The 18,192-nt window shown below is 39.5% G+C and overlaps 1 protein-coding gene across 10 annotated transcripts in view; it reads right to left on the reverse strand.

Moving 5' to 3' along the window:
• The window catches only part of KIDINS220 (kinase D interacting substrate 220), a 94,580-nt gene that overhangs the window by 75,989 nt on the left and 399 nt on the right, over nt 1–18,192 (reverse strand). For all 10 annotated transcript variants that reach the window (XM_059405118.1, XM_059405115.1, XM_059405110.1 and 7 more), the window contains exons 2-4: nt 11,695–11,838; nt 5,258–5,356; nt 4,362–4,460 (exon numbers count right to left, since the gene is read on the reverse strand). In XM_059405118.1, the coding sequence (XP_059261101.1) occupies nt 4,362–4,460; nt 5,258–5,356; nt 11,695–11,802 (306 nt within the window). In that variant the 5' untranslated portion in view covers nt 11,803–11,838. The remainder of the gene's footprint in view (nt 1–4,361; nt 4,461–5,257; nt 5,357–11,694; nt 11,839–18,192) is intronic.

The raw sequence follows: 18,192 nt of genomic DNA on the forward strand, positions 1-18,192 counted from the left end.
TTTAAAAATTTTTTCTTTGAAATGCTTTCTATGTCCCTAGATATTTTTGCATGAGTCTAGTTTTTTTTTTTTTTTTTCTAGAGAGGATTTCTAGCAATCACATTCAACTGCTGCATTTAAACACATCCTATAAATCCCAGATCAGTACAGCACCTCTGCTAAAAAAGAGAGGATGCTAAGGCAGACATCTGCAGATCACGATTTTCAGGGTGAATTCACCAAGTGTGAATGATCAGCGTGATATTTTATTTTCTAACTACAGGAGCAATTTTCTTTTCTTTTCTTTTTTATTTTAAGCAATTTTCTCTTCAGCTATAATGCAGTTCAGTAAAAAAAACCAATGTCATCAAATTATATGAAGAAATAAATGTTTTGGTTTTTTTTAAACCAGCATTTAACCCACATTCCGTTTTGACAATATAAATCACTTAATCCTTCTCAGTCTCTTTCATCATCACTAAAATGGAGATTAAAAAAATACTTGCCCTGATCGGAAAAAGGCACAACTGTAGAAAGAGAAAACAGATCAGTGGTTCGAAATGGTTGAGAAGTGGGTAGAGGCGACAATTATAAAGGAGCAGGTAGGAGTGCCGCTGAGGGGTGGAACGGCTCTATACGGAACGTGGCGGGAGACATAGACAGTATGTGCTTGTCAAAAGCCACAGAGCTATACACCAAAGGAGTGAACTTAACTGTATGCAAATGTAAAAATCAACCAGAATACGGAAAGAAAAAATTGAATACAGACTGGGCCAAATGCATCTAACTATATCACAAATGAATCACATAATCACAGAACTACTTAGATGCTAACCCTGGGTAACTTTGGAAAGCAGTATTTTGACTGGATACTGTAATGTTAAAGAACTGAACACAAACACTGTACCTAGTAGGTAAATCTGTTTCTCTCAGAGTATTGATTAGCAATTCTGGAACTGCTTTATATGTATACTAGAGTTAAACAAATAAGTAAATATGTTGTGTAGATAATAGAGCCCAATTTCTCACCATCAGAAAAGAGTTACAAATTAAGGAAAGGGAAAAGATGATAACAAATTGGTTTGCAGTATCAACCTGGTCTCTTTAAAAATACACACACAAATATAGAAATAGATGCATGTATATTTAAGAGTTAGTATACAGACATGTATTTTCTATGTTTACCCATTGAGAAGGACTATAGGTAGTGACACCCCCGTAACAATAAGCTCACCTAAACCTAACACCTAACACCTAAACCAAGATACTGGCTTCTCAATAACATTTTCCAATAAAAGAAACCATGATTCCTTGGAAAACTGATTAATTCCAGAGCTGATAATTAGGAAAATAAGACAGATAAAATACAAGATAAACCTGGGCCTGAAGTATGGGATGCCAGAAAATAAGGGCTTAAAAACAAAGGATAGGGCAGGACATCTCAAAAGGGCACAGAAGCTCCCAGTGGCCAAAGTTGGAACAACCCGAGCAGGAAAGTAAGCACAGAACTAAATTATAACCCAAATAATAAAATAAATATTCATCAGAGTACATGTATCTATAGATCTAACATACAGATCCATAGAGACATGGAAAGAGAAAGAACTCTTCCTCACAGAAGAATTCGAATTAATCAATGTATATATAGGGAATGAGGGAAGTAGAAAAATCACCATTATAACACCACACTAATAACTCTGCATGCAAGATATATTGGCAGATGGTAAAACAAATGAAAGTTCACTCAAAAGCAGGACATCTGTATAATTTCAAAGTATCTTCTCCAAAATGCTTAGTAATTACAAAGGGGGAAATAGTAAGCTTACAGTGAAGAAATCTGGCAGATACTACCTTAACCAAGAGATCAAGGTTAACCTCACCAGCGACAGGCCTGCTGTTATGTACCTACATGTGGTGCGCTGAGAAGAGAACACCATCTCTGTGCTATCCTACCCAGCAGAGCACAATCCCAACCTCATCGTGAGACACATCAAACAATCTAAACTGAGAGACATCCTAAAAATGCCAGAGGAGGGGTCCCTGGGTGGCTCAGGTCATGATCTTGGGGTCCTGAGATCAAGCCCCACATGGGGCTCCCTGCTCAGTGGACAGTCCGCTTCTCCCTCTCCCTGTGCCCCTCCACCCGCTCTCATGCATGCACTCCTCTCTCTCTCTCTAATAAACAAAATCTATGGGGCGCCTGGGTGGCTCAGTGGGTTAAAGCCTCTGCCTTCAGCTCAGGTCTGATCCCAGGGTCCTGGGATCGAGCCCCACATCAGGCTCTCTGCTCAGCGGGAAGCCTGTTTCTCACTCTCTCTTTCTCTCTCTGCCTGCCTCTATGCCTACCTGTGATCTCTGTCTGTCGAATAAATAAATAAAATCTTTAAAAAAAAAAATCTAAATAAAATAAAATAAAAAGCAAAAAATAAAAAATAAAAATGCCAGAGGAGTAATCTTCAAAAGGGTTAAGGTCATCAAAGACTAGGAAAGGCTGACAATTAATTTAGGTCAAATTATAGAGCCTGGCATTTGTTATAAAGTCTTACATACACCAACATTTTAATCTTTAAAATGCCTGCCCAGAATTGTTTGACTATCATGCTCTCCTTTTAATTTGTATAATGTCACCCTATGCAAGAATCTAGGAGAAAACTATACCCGAATTTGCAAAATGAAAAGATTAGAATACCTTTAGTTTAGCACCCACAAAGGTCCTTTTAAGAAAAAATCCTTACATGAAAAAAAAATTCCCACTAGACTTCGAGATGTTATATTCTGGTTCTTCCTGGACCCAAAGACAACCCCTGGTGGTCACTCTCCTCCCCTGCACAGGTCCAAGGGACTCTGCCTTCCCTCACAGCTCAGCCGTTACTACCACCCACCCAGTCCTATGAGGTTAGGGTCCCTCAACACTAACTATTCAGGGAGACGCAGCCCTCAGTTTCCCCAATGTTGGTGTTTTAAAGCCAAACATGAAGACTCCATAAATATGTTAAAAGATACTGTGGTAATTACTTAGGGGAAATAAACATATTAAAAACTAAAAAAGCTTAAGATCATTTTGTACAAATCTTACTAAGTTTGACACATTCATAATGTGTACTTTATGGTTCCTAACTCCCTATTAATACATGTGGAAAAGCAATAGAGAAAAAACTTTGGAGTAAGGCAGACCTGGGTTCAACACTCAGCCTGACTGCTTTGGGCAAAGGGTACTTCTTTCAGTTTCAATTTCCTGAACTATATGCGCTGAGAACAAGATGAATCCCTAGCCCAGAGGATTGTTCTGAGAAGTCAGCTAACCAGAGAGAAGCTAAAAAGCACATAAAGAGACCAGGCATAGAATAGACACTTAATATTAATTCACCTGATTAATTGGTTTGGTGCCTTTAATAAAATATTGAGAACTAGGAACCCCCCCATTTCCCTTCTACGTTATATACCAGTAAGATGAGAACACCACATTTTATTCTCACCTGCCACACCGACCCATCCTCTACCTAGGTTACTGACATCATGATCTTTTCTCTCTCAACTTTTATAGCAATATACTTTAACTTCTTTTCACAAATAAGTAGGATATAAATGGTTCTGTGTTTTCCTATAAGTATACCACCTACTTCATTCAGTTTGAGAATACATACAAGATTAACAGGGAAGCACACTGTGTAAATTATAATCAAGATGGTAGAACCCTGCAGTTTCTTACAAACTCAGACCGCCTGCACTTCATAAAGCATTATCAGCGGAGCAGTACACATTTTATACCTCAAGGCAGATCAATTCCTTCCTCTCTTCCACTGTTAAAATTAACTTTGGAAAAGGCTGAACATTTTGCAGAAAAAATGAGCTGGAAATGATCTCTTTCTTCATCTTTACGTTTAAGGAGATGCCAGGAACAAATAAGAACTAAGATAATTAAGAATCATTTCTTGTTAAACCTGTAATGTGTATAGATGGCATGTCTGAACACAATCACATTTTTAAAATAGATTTATAAATATTACTCTGAAAGTTATAACTTTAAACAACTGAAAATATTTTTTTAACTATACTGTCCCTCTTTAAGTTCCTCTTAAAGAAACCGTTCTCTCATAAAGTTTTAAAACACTAATATACTAAAAGTTAATGAGTTGTTTTTAATAATATTTCTGAATTTTAAACTCTGAAATAAACTGAAAATGATGACTAAGAGTATTCTAAAATATGGTCATTATATCACCTGGGTTTTCACACATTCTTGTGAGTCATCAATGCCGAGCCCCAAATCCTAAAAGCATTATTATAATATAACCTCACACACAAAAATACAATGTTGCAGATGTATGTATTACGTTAAGATTCCAGCGAATTAAACAACATATCATAACTGACATACATACCATGTCGCGGTGCTCCAGGTTAACCCCACATTTAAGCAGTTCCTCCACGATGTGCACGTGCCCTTCCTTTGATGCCGATATAAGCGCTGTCCAGTTATCCTTGAACACACAGTCACCAATGTCACCATTTCAATACCAAAAATAACAATCCAAAGTGAGGAACACTAAATTCAGGCTTACATACCAAATGATCATACCAAACTGACATGATCTGGCCCACTCTGAACCACTCTAAAATAACACTGCAGCACGGGCTCTGTTAAGAATGTCTCTGCACATCAGCTGTGGGGCCCGAGCACTCGCGCAGTCTTTTCACGGCTCGTATAATCACATACTGTGTTGTTTTGTTTTAAAAAAAAAAAAAAAAAAAGATGACAATCGAAACCTTAAAGCTAATCCTTGTGGCTGGCAACCCTTACTACAAATTGAAATAAAGAGGCTGTCATCAGATTTAAGAGCATGTTCACTGGCTATCAATCTAAGGCGATCCCATACAATAAATTTAGAAACTACGCGGTAAAGAAAAAACTACTGCCCTTGATTTTTAAAGAAAGGCCACAAGCACCCAAACATATGTGCTCCTATTCAGCCAGAGCCATCTATACTTACAAATGAAGAGCTGAAGTTTTTCATTTAAAGTAAAAATGTTTTACTTCTTTTCATTTTTTATTATGTTCAGTTAGCCAGCATATAGTAAAAAAATAATAATAATAAAAATAAAAATTTCTCTCCTGCATCACCCCTTTAAAAACTGACTTAGCATATTATTAGGCAAAGTTAAGCTAGATCTGAAAGAGTAACTGTAATCTACTAATTCTGAGCCACTTCTTAAAAACAAAGAACAAAGTTAAGGAAAAGAAAAAGACAACAAATAAGTAGATTATTTTAATATATACCAAATCTTCCAGATTGCAATTAGCTCCATTCTTAATTAACTCTTTCACTATTTCCAGATTGCCTTGCTCAGCAGCTATCATCAACGGCGTCTGGCCACACTAGAGAATAAAAAAAGACACACAGGGCTTTATGGAACACCGCAGTTAGACAGACCGCACTTACGTTTTCACAACGGTATGTTAAACCTTGTTTACAGAATTTAAATTTAGAAACACCTTTGAAATCTTTTCAGTCTGCTAATAATATAGAAGTCAAAGAGAAAACGAAATTTTTTTTTAAAGATTTTATTTATTTGTCAGAGAGAGAGCATAGGCAGGGGGAGCAGCAGGCAGAGGGAGAAGCAGGCTCCCCACTGAGCAGGGAGCCCAATGCAGGACTCCATCCCAGGACCCTGGGATCATGACCAGAACAGAAGGCAGATGCTTAACCGACTGAACCACCCAGGCGTCCCTGAAACATGTTTTCACTACAGCAGTAGTAGTCTGGTTTCGGCACTACAATTTCATTCAAAATAAGTAAAACATGAACACTAGGCTCTGAAAAGTAGTTACTACAATGTGTATAAAAATCTTAGCAAATCTATGGTAACCAAATTTTCTAACAATACCAGATAGAATATGATATAGAATGTGATTTTAACTGTATGTGTAAGATGTTCATTAGGGCAAGAGGCAGGAAAATAAAACAATAAACAGAAACAATACAGGTGTTATATATAATGTGTATATCGTTTTTTAAGATCTCCCTTAAAACCTTAACTCAAATTAAAGCTTCTTCTCATTACACCACGACTGCCCAGCCTGGGTGCCTAGAATGAGCCACAGAAGTAAGAGACAGTAATTCCTGAGCTCTGAGACAGTGCGGCAGGGCCTGGGCGGCCAGGTCCTGTGATGGGTTCCCTCCAGCAGCAAGACTCACCTACCCCAAGTAGGTACACACACAGTCATCTTCCATAAGTGCCGTCAATGAAACAGAGGAGGAGCACTGGGCTCACAGTGATAGTACTGAAGGTGTTAAAACATACTAAGGTATATAAGACAAAATGTACACCAAAAATTAAGTTCAATTAGACAAATTATTCTTTTAAACATCTACTTTCTATGTGTATATCAGTGTAGGGGGAAATATCTGTGTTTCTTTTAAATGCTAATATGGCATCATTTCTCTGCATAAAATCCTCGTGGTTTTCTAGTGCTCTTTTGGATCAGAACCAAAATATTTACAGTAGCCATGGCAGGACTACCTTAGAACTTACTCTGTGCCATTCCCTCCTCACCAACATACCCTTAAACTCTTTCCCACTTCAGGATCCTCACACAAAGTTTTCCCTCTGTCTCACCCAATTAACTACCACCTATCTTTCAACTCTTGGGTGAACATCAACCCCTCAAGGAACCCTAACTAATGCACTCTAATTTTCTTTAGTATACTAATCCTCATTTGTAATTACTTTTATTTGTGTGATTAGTAACTGATCATTGTCCATTTCTCCTAAAGGCTCTGACGGTGAGAAGCATGTCTGTTTTCTTTAATATTGTATTCCTCAAAAAAGAGAGGCAAACCAAGAAAAAGACTCCAAAATATAGAGAACAGGGGAGCCTGAGTGGCTCAGTCATTAAGGGTCTGCTTTCAGCTCAAGTCATGATCCCAGTGTCCTGGGATCAAGCCCAGAATCAGGCTCCCTGCTCAGCTGGAAGCCTGCTTCTCCCTCTCCCACTCCCCCTGCTTGTGTTTTCTCTCTCGCTGTTGTCTCTCTCTCTCTCTCTCTAATGAATAAATAAATAAATAAATAAAGTTGTTCAAAAAATAAAACAAAATAAAGAGAACAAATTGATGGTTAACAGAGGGTAGATGAATGGGGGATGGGCTAAACAGGTGATGGGGATTAAGGAGTGCACTTGCGATGAGCCCCGGGTATTGTATGGAAGTGCTGAATTACTAAATTGTACACCTGAAAATAATATTTCACTGTATGGAAAAAACCAACATAAGTGTAGATGCAAAAATAATACAATTATCATCATCATATTGTATCACCAGTGCGAAGGACAGTGACTGTCACACAGGTACTCAAATACTTGTTAAATAAATGAGCAAGTAAAGTTTCAACAAATTAAAAAATCTGTCAGTGGCAACATACAAAAAAAGCAAATTATAATAACTGACAAAATAAAACAGTCTATTATAAGAGTAATACAGGTAAAGGGTTAAACACAAATACTCCTTTAAACAAAGTACAAAAATACACAGATTAAATACAGACATTCTTATATAACAATGGATACTAAATTATATGTCATTCAACCAAGGTCATTATGGAATGAGGTATTATGCACAAATAGATTTTCCAGGTGAAAAAGTTTATCCCTTAAACATTAAATTTGATTATATAGTATGATAACCATTATTTTCAAAAGCAATGCACATATTACTTACTACTTGTTGAACAGATTACCTTAAACATCATGTTCACAACTGAGTCATAACTACAGACATCAATTATTACATCCAGCTTGCCTCTGCCAGCTCTAACACCTCTCTGACAAACTTTCTATAGCATCCTTCTCCCTTCTAATCACCTGAGATAAAAAATGACGTAACTAGGACATCGGTATAATACATAACTTAAAGCCAATTATTCCTGAATCCATGGCCCTAAGGATGTATGAATTTTACATTAGAGTTTTCAGATTAGTAATTGCAGAGACTCAGAAGCTTTCTGTTTACTTTCTGGGGTCACAGTCACATTTCAGATTGTTCACAGAGACAGGTGCTTCTTGACTATAAGGGAAAAAAATAACATAAATGTGCACAACTACCTCTAACACAAATAAGAAAGATGGTATAAATCTCGTAACTAGAAACAAGCCAGACAAAAGACCTGAGTAGTTATCAGTCTCTCTTGCAAAAACTAAATATTAGTTGTCTCTCCAGTATCCAGAGTGATGGGATTTTATTTAGGGGATTTTGGTTAGCAATGTGCTCAGCTAAAAAAAAACAAAAACAAAAACAAAAAACCCCACATTGTTCAGCTTCCCTTGCAGCTGGAAATAATCCCATGATACTGCTCTAGCCAAGTAGCCAGGACAGCTCGGTAGTTAGACTAGCTCAACTACCAAAATGCACTCCTTGAATTTTAAGTCCCACTTCATCTTCCTAGGAGAATACTGCCCAACCTCAGCACTATAATCTTGTACCAAGAAGAGCTGAGAGTAACTTTGTTCTTTTTGAGGAAAGGAGAGGGAAGAAAGGAAAGGAAAGTGGAGAGACTCGGGGCAAAGATTCATCATCATCGAGAATATTCACATGCCAAGAGCTACCTAGTTTATAAATAAAGGAGACAGAAAAGGAGGCAAGAAATTAGCATTTATTTATGGCAGCCAATTGTATGCTAAAACACAGTATGGCCATTTTCCCCACATTATTTTATTTTATTGATGTAATCTTTAAGAGACTTTTTCAAAACTGATAAAACACATTAATATAAATTAATTAAATACTTTAAAGAGCAAGAAAGAAAGGATCCATACAACTTTACAGAATTCTAAAAAATTTACATTTTATCCATAGCTATAGAAGCAAAATGCCAAAAAGGGCCTTGAGAAAGCTACTTTCTCTCCAACCCTCACACTGAGCCATAACTAAACAATCCAGGTTGTTTCCAACCACTATTTTAAAACTCCAATTTCAACCAATGCAATATTAAACTTAAATATAAATACCATTAAAATCAGGGGTGCCTGGGTGGCTCAGTCAGTTGAGCAGCTGACTCTTGATTTCACCTCAGGTCATGATCTCAGGGTTGTGAGATCGAGCCCCAAAACAGGCCCCACACTCAGCATGGAGTCTGCTTGAGATTATCCCTCTCCCTCTGCACCTCCCTCCTCTTGTGTGTTCTCTAAATAAATAAATAAATATTAAAAATTTTAAAAATAAATATTGTTAGTATCAGTTAAATGCTAATAAAACAACTACTCTTTTAAGCAGTTCTTTATAACAACAATCTCCAGTTACAAATTTTCTCTCTTATTTATGTAGAACAATTATTGACAACTCATAATCACATAAGAGTTACCTAACCAAAACATACTGTGCTCTAACCAAAACATATAGGAACACTGAAAATATCGGCACATCATTAGATGAACTTATTCTGAAAATGCAAAGAATGGCAATAGAGCATAAACAGATTACAGTCTAAAATAGAACAGAGTTCAAACTTGGGTTCTACCAGACAGTATCTGGAATAGGAAGCTAAGGAATTAAGCCATTTACCTGTAAATCAAGATAAATAACAGCACTATTCTTTATAGAGTTGCTATGCAAATTAAAGGAGCTGATCCGATAAAATCATGAACTCCCATAAGGTTATCGCAATAACAAATTTTGCTATGCATTAACAAAATTCTATGTTAAGATTTCTTTATGACAGTTAGTGTTTAATGAAATCAGGTAACCTAGGTCAAAAATAATAATCATAATCATAAGTAATAACTGCTGATTCCACAACTTTAAAAAAATTTGCAATATTTGCATATTCGTGTTCATAGCAGCACTATTCACAATAGACAAGAGGAAGAAAAAACCCAAATGTCCATCAATAGATAAATGCATAAGCAAAATTCAATGGAATAGTATTCAGCTTTAAAAAGGAAAGAAATCCGGATGTGCGGGTGGCTCAATCAGTGAAGTGTCTACCTTCAGCTCAGGTCATGATCTCAGGGTCCCGGGATCAAGTCCCGCATCAGGCTCCCTGCTCCTCCCTCCTTCTGCTCTCCTCACTGCTTCTTTGTTGTTTTTTCCCTCTCTCTCTCTCACATAAATAAAATAAAATCTTTTAAAAAATAAAAAAGTAAGAAGGAAAGAAATCTTGTCATATGCCACAACATGATTGAACTTTAAGGATATTACGCTAAGTGAAATCAGCCGTCACAAAGACAAATATTTTATGATTCCACTTTTATGAAGTACTGAGAGGAGTCAAACTCCTAGGAGCAGAAAGTGGAAGAGCAGTTACCTGGGGCTGCGAGGGAAAGAACGAGGCAGGTGCTGCTCTACAGGTATGGAGTTTGAGATTTGAAGAAGTTCTGGAGATATTTCACAACATTATGCACCAGTTGCACGAATGAACACAAATGAAATGGTTCAGATGATAAATTTTATGTTTTTTCCCCACAGCAAAAAAAATGAAACTCTTTATATGTCTGCATACACAGACACATATATGTATACACATACAGACATACATATATACGTATCACTCCTCATTCACCTTATTCACTGGCAAAAAAAAATTACGTTACATTGAAAATACAGTTTTAAGAAAGTTTTGGGTTTTTTTCTTAAGTTTATTCATTCACTCATTCACACATTCATTTATTTTTAAGTAAGCTCTGCACCCAATGTGAGGCTCAAACTCACCATCACAAGATAAACAGTCACATGCTCTTCAAGCTGAGCCAGTCAGGTACCCCTAAAGTTTCATTTTTCTTAAATTTTTAAAATACAAACTTTGACACTTAAAAATTTCATACAAAAAGTTTCTTAGTCCCTAAAATGCTGTAATATGGTGCTGCATGATAAAATACAGTCAACAGCTTACTTAATTGTTGAATAGAAATACCTAATAGAAGTTAATGAAAATGGTAAATATATACTTCCCTATCTTGTTAAACAAAACACATGACCTATTTAACTGTCTTAAAGATGTAAGCTCTTTAAAATCCCTAAGTGTGTGGAATGAATAAGTCAGAAAAAGAACTAAGATTCCATTAAAGAAAATATTTGAAATATTTTGTCTAGTTAATCTATTTCTAAAAAGACTGGGTCTAGAAGTTCTTTAAAACTTCCTAGAAACACTTCAGACTTTAGTAATCAAACTTCCCAAGTACTGATTATTTCATCTAAAAGAAGAGTCAATCATAAATCTAAATTCCATATTCAATCATGTAAGTTCAAATGTATTCCAAAAGTATGGAATTTGAGGTACTTTTTTTTTAAGATTTTACTTACTTATTTGACAGAGAGAGAAATCACAAGTAGGCAGAGTAGCAGGCAGAAAGAGAGGAGGAAGCAGGCTCCAGGCTGAGCAGAGAGCCCGATGTGGGGCTCGATCCCAGGACCCTGAGATCATGACCTGAGCTGAAGGTAGAGGCTTAACCCTCTGAGCCACCCAGGTGCCCCTTTGAAGTACTTTTAACAATCTGACCAAGCTTAACTTTATATTTCATACTCACCTGTATTCTTAGCACAATGCCTTGTACACAGTAGTCAGTAGTCAACAAATATTTGTGAAAAGAACTTAATTTTAGAAACTTGGTCTTGGGGGTGCCTGCCTGGCTTAGTCAGTAGAGCATCTAACTCCTTATTCCAGGGTTATGAGTTCAAGCCCCACACTAGGCATGGAAAAAAAAAGGCGGGGGGGACGTGGTCTTACCTCATTTCTCTCATCTACATCTTTGCATTTTTCAAGAAGAGCTTTCAGGGCAGGAATGTTTTCTTCTTCTACATAATTTATTACACTCTGTGATATCAGAACTGACATTTTCACAGAAAGCTGTAGTTAACTTTATTCCAATACCTGTTAGAGGCAGATTAGATAAAATATGCATAATTTGTGATTAGGAAAAAACTAATTTATTATTAACTATATTATCATTTTTAACCTTAACTTGTATAAACACACCTCCACTGTCAGGAATAAAAGCAAGACCCCACAGCTCAGCTGCCCAAATGCCCACCCCTCCCTTCCCAAGACTCCCACACACCTCCGTCTTAACTCACCCAAATCCCAGATGCGTCTCCCGCGCCAACCTCATCACCGCCCCTAAACAGAAGAAAGTCCCCACTGCTCCTTCATCTCCATAAACGGCAGCTCCAGCTCCATTCTTCCATGGAATTACCCATGACTTACCTCGTCCTCTACACTCTGCGCTCCATCTATTAGCAAATCCTCTCAGCTTCATCTATAAAACCCAACTGCTTCTCACCACCTCCCTCACAACCACCCTGGTCCCAGCCACTGTGGCTTCTCATCTAGATCCCAACTGCTCTTCCCACTTGCATTTGCCTTCCCCAGTCTGTCCTCCACAAGGCAACCACAGCGATCTTCTAAAACCATAGGTCTGACCAGAGCTTCTAAAACCGTAATATGCATCAGAATCACCTACAGAGCCTGTAAAACCCTGATGCCTGGCCCTTACCGTCAGAGATTCTGATCTGACGGGTGTGGGTGCAACCCGAGTCCACATCTTTAATAAGCTCCCAGGAGAGGCTACTGCCTCGGCTGCTCACTGAAGAACCCTTCCTGCAGGAGCACTGAGTCCGAGTCCATCCTGCCTTGCTCAAAGCCCTCCAACAGCTTCTCAAAGAACTTAAATCCCACGTGTTACCTTGGTCTCAACTCTCAGTGACCTCCTCTCCTCCTTACCCATTTCACAGCTTCAACACACCAAGCCCTCTGCCACCTCAGGAATTCTTTCTGCCTAAATCTCTTCCACCAGAAATGCACATGGCTCTCTCCCTCTCTTCCTTCCTGGTTAGGAAATTCTAACCTGACCCTGTGATGTAGCACAGTAACAACCTCACCTATCCGCCACAGCGGTCCCCACTCCCACCCCCTTGCCCTGCTTTATATTCTCCATGGCACTTACCACCACTGCAAACATATCATACTGGGTGTTTCTTGTCCATCTACCGCTACTGAATGTAAATTCAAAAAAAGTAGGCATGTTGTTTTACCCAACTGGGACATCCAAATGCAAATAAACAGATTTCAGTGCATACCTTGAACGAAATACATATGCTAAAATTGACCTAAATATCTAAAAGCACAAAACTTCTGGAAGATAACATAAGACTATTTTGGATTAAGCAATGATTTCTTTATATATAATACTAAAAGCATGGTCTTCAAAGAAAAGAAAAGTGATAAATCAGAGTTCACCAAAATTAAAAATGTTGTCCTTTCATTTTCCCTTTTCTTGAGCAATGTCAATTACTGGTATCCCATGTTTGCCCCGCATTGTATTTGATAGCACGTGACATTTCTCGAGTTTCAGAGGTTCACAGACGGACAGGAATCATGCCTCAAGACGGACTCTACCCAGAGCCTCACTCATACCTGATTTAGATAATCAGATTTAGAACCTGAGAGCTGACAAGATTCAAACGAGATTTTTTGACTCTTGAGTTAATACTGTAATGAGCTGAGACTTTGGGGGCCTTGGGATAGGGTGATGTGTTTTGCACGTGGATTAGAAGTCTATCTCTGGGGACTAGAAGACAGAAACTACTCCACTCTATGATTCCATTTATATGATATTCTGGAAAAGGAAAACTATACGGACAGAAAATAGATCAGAGGTTGTCAGTCTAAAGGAGGAGAAAGAGGGGACTACACTGGGGTTTAAGAGAGTTTGGGGAGTCCTTGGACTATTCTATTTTCTGCTTGTGGTGGTAGTTACAAGCTTACATGCATTTGTCAAAACTCAAAACTGGACAGTAAAAAGGATAAACAATTTGATATAAATTGTATCTCAATAATACTTTACTTTTCAAAAATCATCAAAAAAGTTATGTAACTTCACCCCTAAGTATCAATTCTAAAAACACAGGAAACATGGACAAAGATTTTTATGTACCACACAATTTTATTCATAATGAGAAACTTAGGATGGGAGAGTACATAAATTATAATGTGTTCACACAGTGGAATAATATACAGTCACCAAATGTTGCTAAAAAATATACTGACAAAAAATGCTTGTGACATATTCAGTGGCAGAAAAAATTAACTAAAAAACTATAGTATACAGCATCTCAACTACTGTAAATATATACATTATTAAATACAGAAATGAAAAAGATCAAATGTTGATGGCATTAATGTGATTTTTATTTTTTTTAGAAATTTTATTTCCTAATTTTCCAGAATATGATACTTTTTTTCCTGAACTATAATGGACACACACTATCCTATTAATTTCAGGTGCCATCCATCACCACACAAAGTTGTTATAATACTACTGACTGTACTCCCTATGCTGTACATCACATATCTAAGAATAGGACACTTCTTTCATTGCAAACCAGTAAGAGATTTTTATTAACAGTTGCCACCAATATCCATGTCTTCATTAGTTCACCTTGTAAGATGAAGTCTAACACCTCAGTAAGGCATCCAGGATCTGGCTCTAACGACCACTCTTACCTCTTGATACCAGCGCCACACCCTCCCACAGCCCAGCCAAGCTCAAAGCTGTCCCTACCTGCAGGCTGCTCCGCACACCTGCCTTTGCTCAATTTACTCCTTCCATTTTGAACACCATCCTCACATCCACTGTTTCAAAGCATCAACCACTGTCTCCAGAGTACAACCATTACCATTTTCTGTCTACTGCATTTCCTAACATCTGACATCAGCCAACCAGACTCTCAGTGCCCTAGTTTAGGGCATTCACCATCTATGCGAATCAAGACTCCTTCGGTACAAGAAACAAATTTAAACTAGCTTAAGGAAGACAGGAAATAAGGATACTGATTTATTTCCCATAACCACATTGTGGGAAGGGTGGGTGCCGCTGAAAGGCAAATGCCAGTAGAATTCTCATTCTCTGTTGGCTTAATCTACTTTTGTTCTAGATCAACTTCTTCTACACAAATGGGAATTTGGCTGCCAACAGCTATCTAGTCCAAGTCAGACAGTTTCTCAGAGAAAGCAGATTATTCTTTGTCCCCAGATTCAAAAGTCCCACATTGGGCCAAGTGCTACTGGAACCAATGAACTATAGTCACAGGACTGGGAAGGGGTTAAAGGTCACATAGTACTGGCAATGTTTCCAGAAAAGAGGAAACTGTTGTAATCTAGGAACCTGTCCTAAGAATTTCTACTGTACCATCTCTCACCTGGATCAATGTGACAGCCCCCAACTTATGTCTCCTCTCTCCAGTCTGACCCCATCTCAATCAAGCTGCCACACTGAACCAAGAGTGACCTAAAATACACTTCTTTAAAATTCTTCTGTTAGTTCCCCATAAATTCATGCTGGGAGAACAAAAGATGATGGCTTTATTACCCAAAAGTTTATTCAAGGGACTGAAACTCTCAAATCCTTTGAAAGCTACTGTAAAGATTCAATTCTATAATTCCCATGAAAAGTTATGCTCTGTGTAGAGCAGTGAGGATTCATAAACACAGTTCTGGATTATGATTATGAAGACCTGTAGACCCTTCGCAACCCTGCCCCATCTCACCATTCCAGCCTCATCTCTGTCTCCCTCCCACCCTTGACACAAAGCTTCCACCTCGACTCTTCCAGGTCCAGGCTGACTAATCTGCTTGCAACCCTTGGCTGCCCCACACTTTTTTTTTTTTCCCCAGGCCTCTGCATTTACTTCTCCCTCAGCTTAGAAAGCCCATCCTCCATAGATATGCCTGGACAGTTTCTACTCATCCATATGGACTGGCTCTAACATTATCTTCTGGAAGCCTCCACCGACTGGCTGCTTGCTCTAGGCTGGGCCAGTGCCCTGAACTCAGTCTCTATAACCTGTGGATATGCTTCAGGTTGACGGCTCATATACCATTTTACTCATTCTTGTCCACAACTCTAAACTCCAAGTTCTTGAGGAAAGACCCACCTTTTATCTGGTGTAATGCCTACAAAATTGGAGCTGAGAAAGAGAAAAGCAGCCCCTGACTGTCAGGAACTGGCCTGCATCACACAGTTAGACCTTGGTATTGTCACGAGAAGATAAACATGGACAGCCGAGTGCCTAGGTAGCGTACACCCAAAAACAATGAATAGCATGAATGGAATGTTTAAGTAAAGAGTAAGCGCTAGGACGGGAAGTGAAGGTGATTGGTTAGATCTGTAACTTCTTCAAGGATAAGGGCTGTCTCTCCTTTGTCCTTATATCCCTAGAACCTATCCCAGGAATATACCAAATAGAATCACAGTAACTATCAAACTGAATAACTGCGTAGGTGTACTAAACATGCCTCTTCCCTAGGTCTTTGCCTGCCCACAGGCTCTGCTACCCTCGACAGCCCTGTTTTCTACCATCAGCCGTCATCAGGGACGGGCACATGATCTGGGACACGTGAGTGCTCAAAAACATAAGCCGGGCCAGTGAGATTCCTCTTCAGAACTGGGAATCAGACACCAAAGTCTCCGTCATTATGGGCATTGTGCCAGATGATACAGTTTTGAGATAACCAGTCAGCAGAGAGAACCTAACAGATATGAATAGAGATGTAAGAAAACAAATGCAGCCCCTGAGAAAGAGGCAGAAGGTGAAGCTGCCTTGGGTCCTGATTTCTTGCTGATTCTCATTAATTCCCATAAATCTCCTTTTCCCTGAGGTAAAAGAGTAAGTCTCTGTTCTGTGCCTTCCAAACAGCCCTAATACACGGCAGATAAAGCTGAGAAACTGACAGTTTTTGAGCAAAAGCAGGAAGAGGGGGATGGCACACGGGCATGATTCTAGGAAAGTGAATCTCTCAGCAGTGTATGTAGCCCAGGAAAGAAAAATTAGAACTCTGGACACCAGTCAGGGAACCACCAAAATAACCCACAGGAAATGAAGAAGAAATGAGAGATATGAGCTTGAACATTATAAAATCCCCCATATTTGACCTTTTAACCTACCAAAATACCCAGAAGAGAGATTCTGGATGTAAAATCAAAGAAACTATGTGACTGGAGATTAAAAAAAAAAAAGTCAAGGATGACTAGATGATACGCATCAGTGACTGGAGGAGGTGCACCCATTAACCAAAAGGCAAGTCAGAAGGAAGTGAGGACTTTTTTTCTGCAGGGTCATGGCCCCCTACCACCTCCCTACTCTGGCCATGGGGTGCTTTGGCCAGACTGATTTTGACATGCTCCAAAAAGGATGGGTTGGTTAATCCACCAGTATCTGTAAAAACCATCTGGATATCATTCACGCAAAGAATGCAGAACGAGGATCCTCACACTTGTGTGCACCAGAGCTCCTCGGCAAGTCTGTCAAACACAAATATTCCTTGGCTTCTACCCGAAAGAATCCCACCCGGCAGATCTGGGATGAGCCCAGAATTGACGTTTTAACAAGCAGCCCAAAATGATTCTGTTGACCAGTCTCCATGCGGCTAAAGCTACAGAACAAAGAACACGCCGCGGCCGCAGCCACTTCTCCCCGCTGGCTCTCCATCAGCTCGCGAAGGTGCTTTGAACATTTTTAGATGTTCAGTCCCCGGTGTTGTCCCAGTGTGGGCAATGACAAAACATCAGAATCGCCGGGTGGAATCGGAAGGCGTGACTGCAGAGCCACACCCCGGCCGGCTGCAGGGCAATTTCTGAAGGTAAGGCTCGGAAAACTGCATTTTCAGCCGGCGCCCCTAGCGGCTCGCAGAGACGGCTCCATCAACAGTTACTAACAAGAAAACGTCCTTCATTGGTTTAAAGCTTTCTCTATGTCAAAACAACTTGAAAGAAAAATAATCCAATATTGCTGGCGGACAAAGAAATCGTTTCCCTATAAATAAATCATGGAGGCATCGCAATCAACGCCTTGCTGCTGTTTTTCCAGGCACTCAAAGGCCCGCACCGGACAAGAGAGCAAGGAAGCCCGGTAAGAAAGCAAAGGAAGAAAACCATCCACCTGGCCCTCGGAAGCCGGAGAAAGAAACCTGAGCACCTGCCCTAACGGTACCAGCTAAGGCGGCTCCCGAGACCGAGGGTGTGCCAGCGGCTGCCGCACAAAAGAAAACAGTTTCCCCGAGGCCCCTCCCCCATGCTCCCTCCCCGCCGCCCCAGACACGCACCTCCCCGCCGCCCGCCAGACTGACCACCCGAGACACCGAGTGCGAGGCCTTCGCGGCGCTCCAGCAAGCGCGGCCTCCCGGGGAAAGCCGGACCTCGAGCTCCCGAGCGCCCAGCCGCGGGCCTCC

The sequence above is a fragment of the Mustela nigripes genome, chromosome 7, assembly GCF_022355385.1.
Source record: "Mustela nigripes isolate SB6536 chromosome 7, MUSNIG.SB6536, whole genome shotgun sequence".
NCBI classification, from domain to species: domain Eukaryota; kingdom Metazoa; phylum Chordata; class Mammalia; order Carnivora; family Mustelidae; genus Mustela; species Mustela nigripes.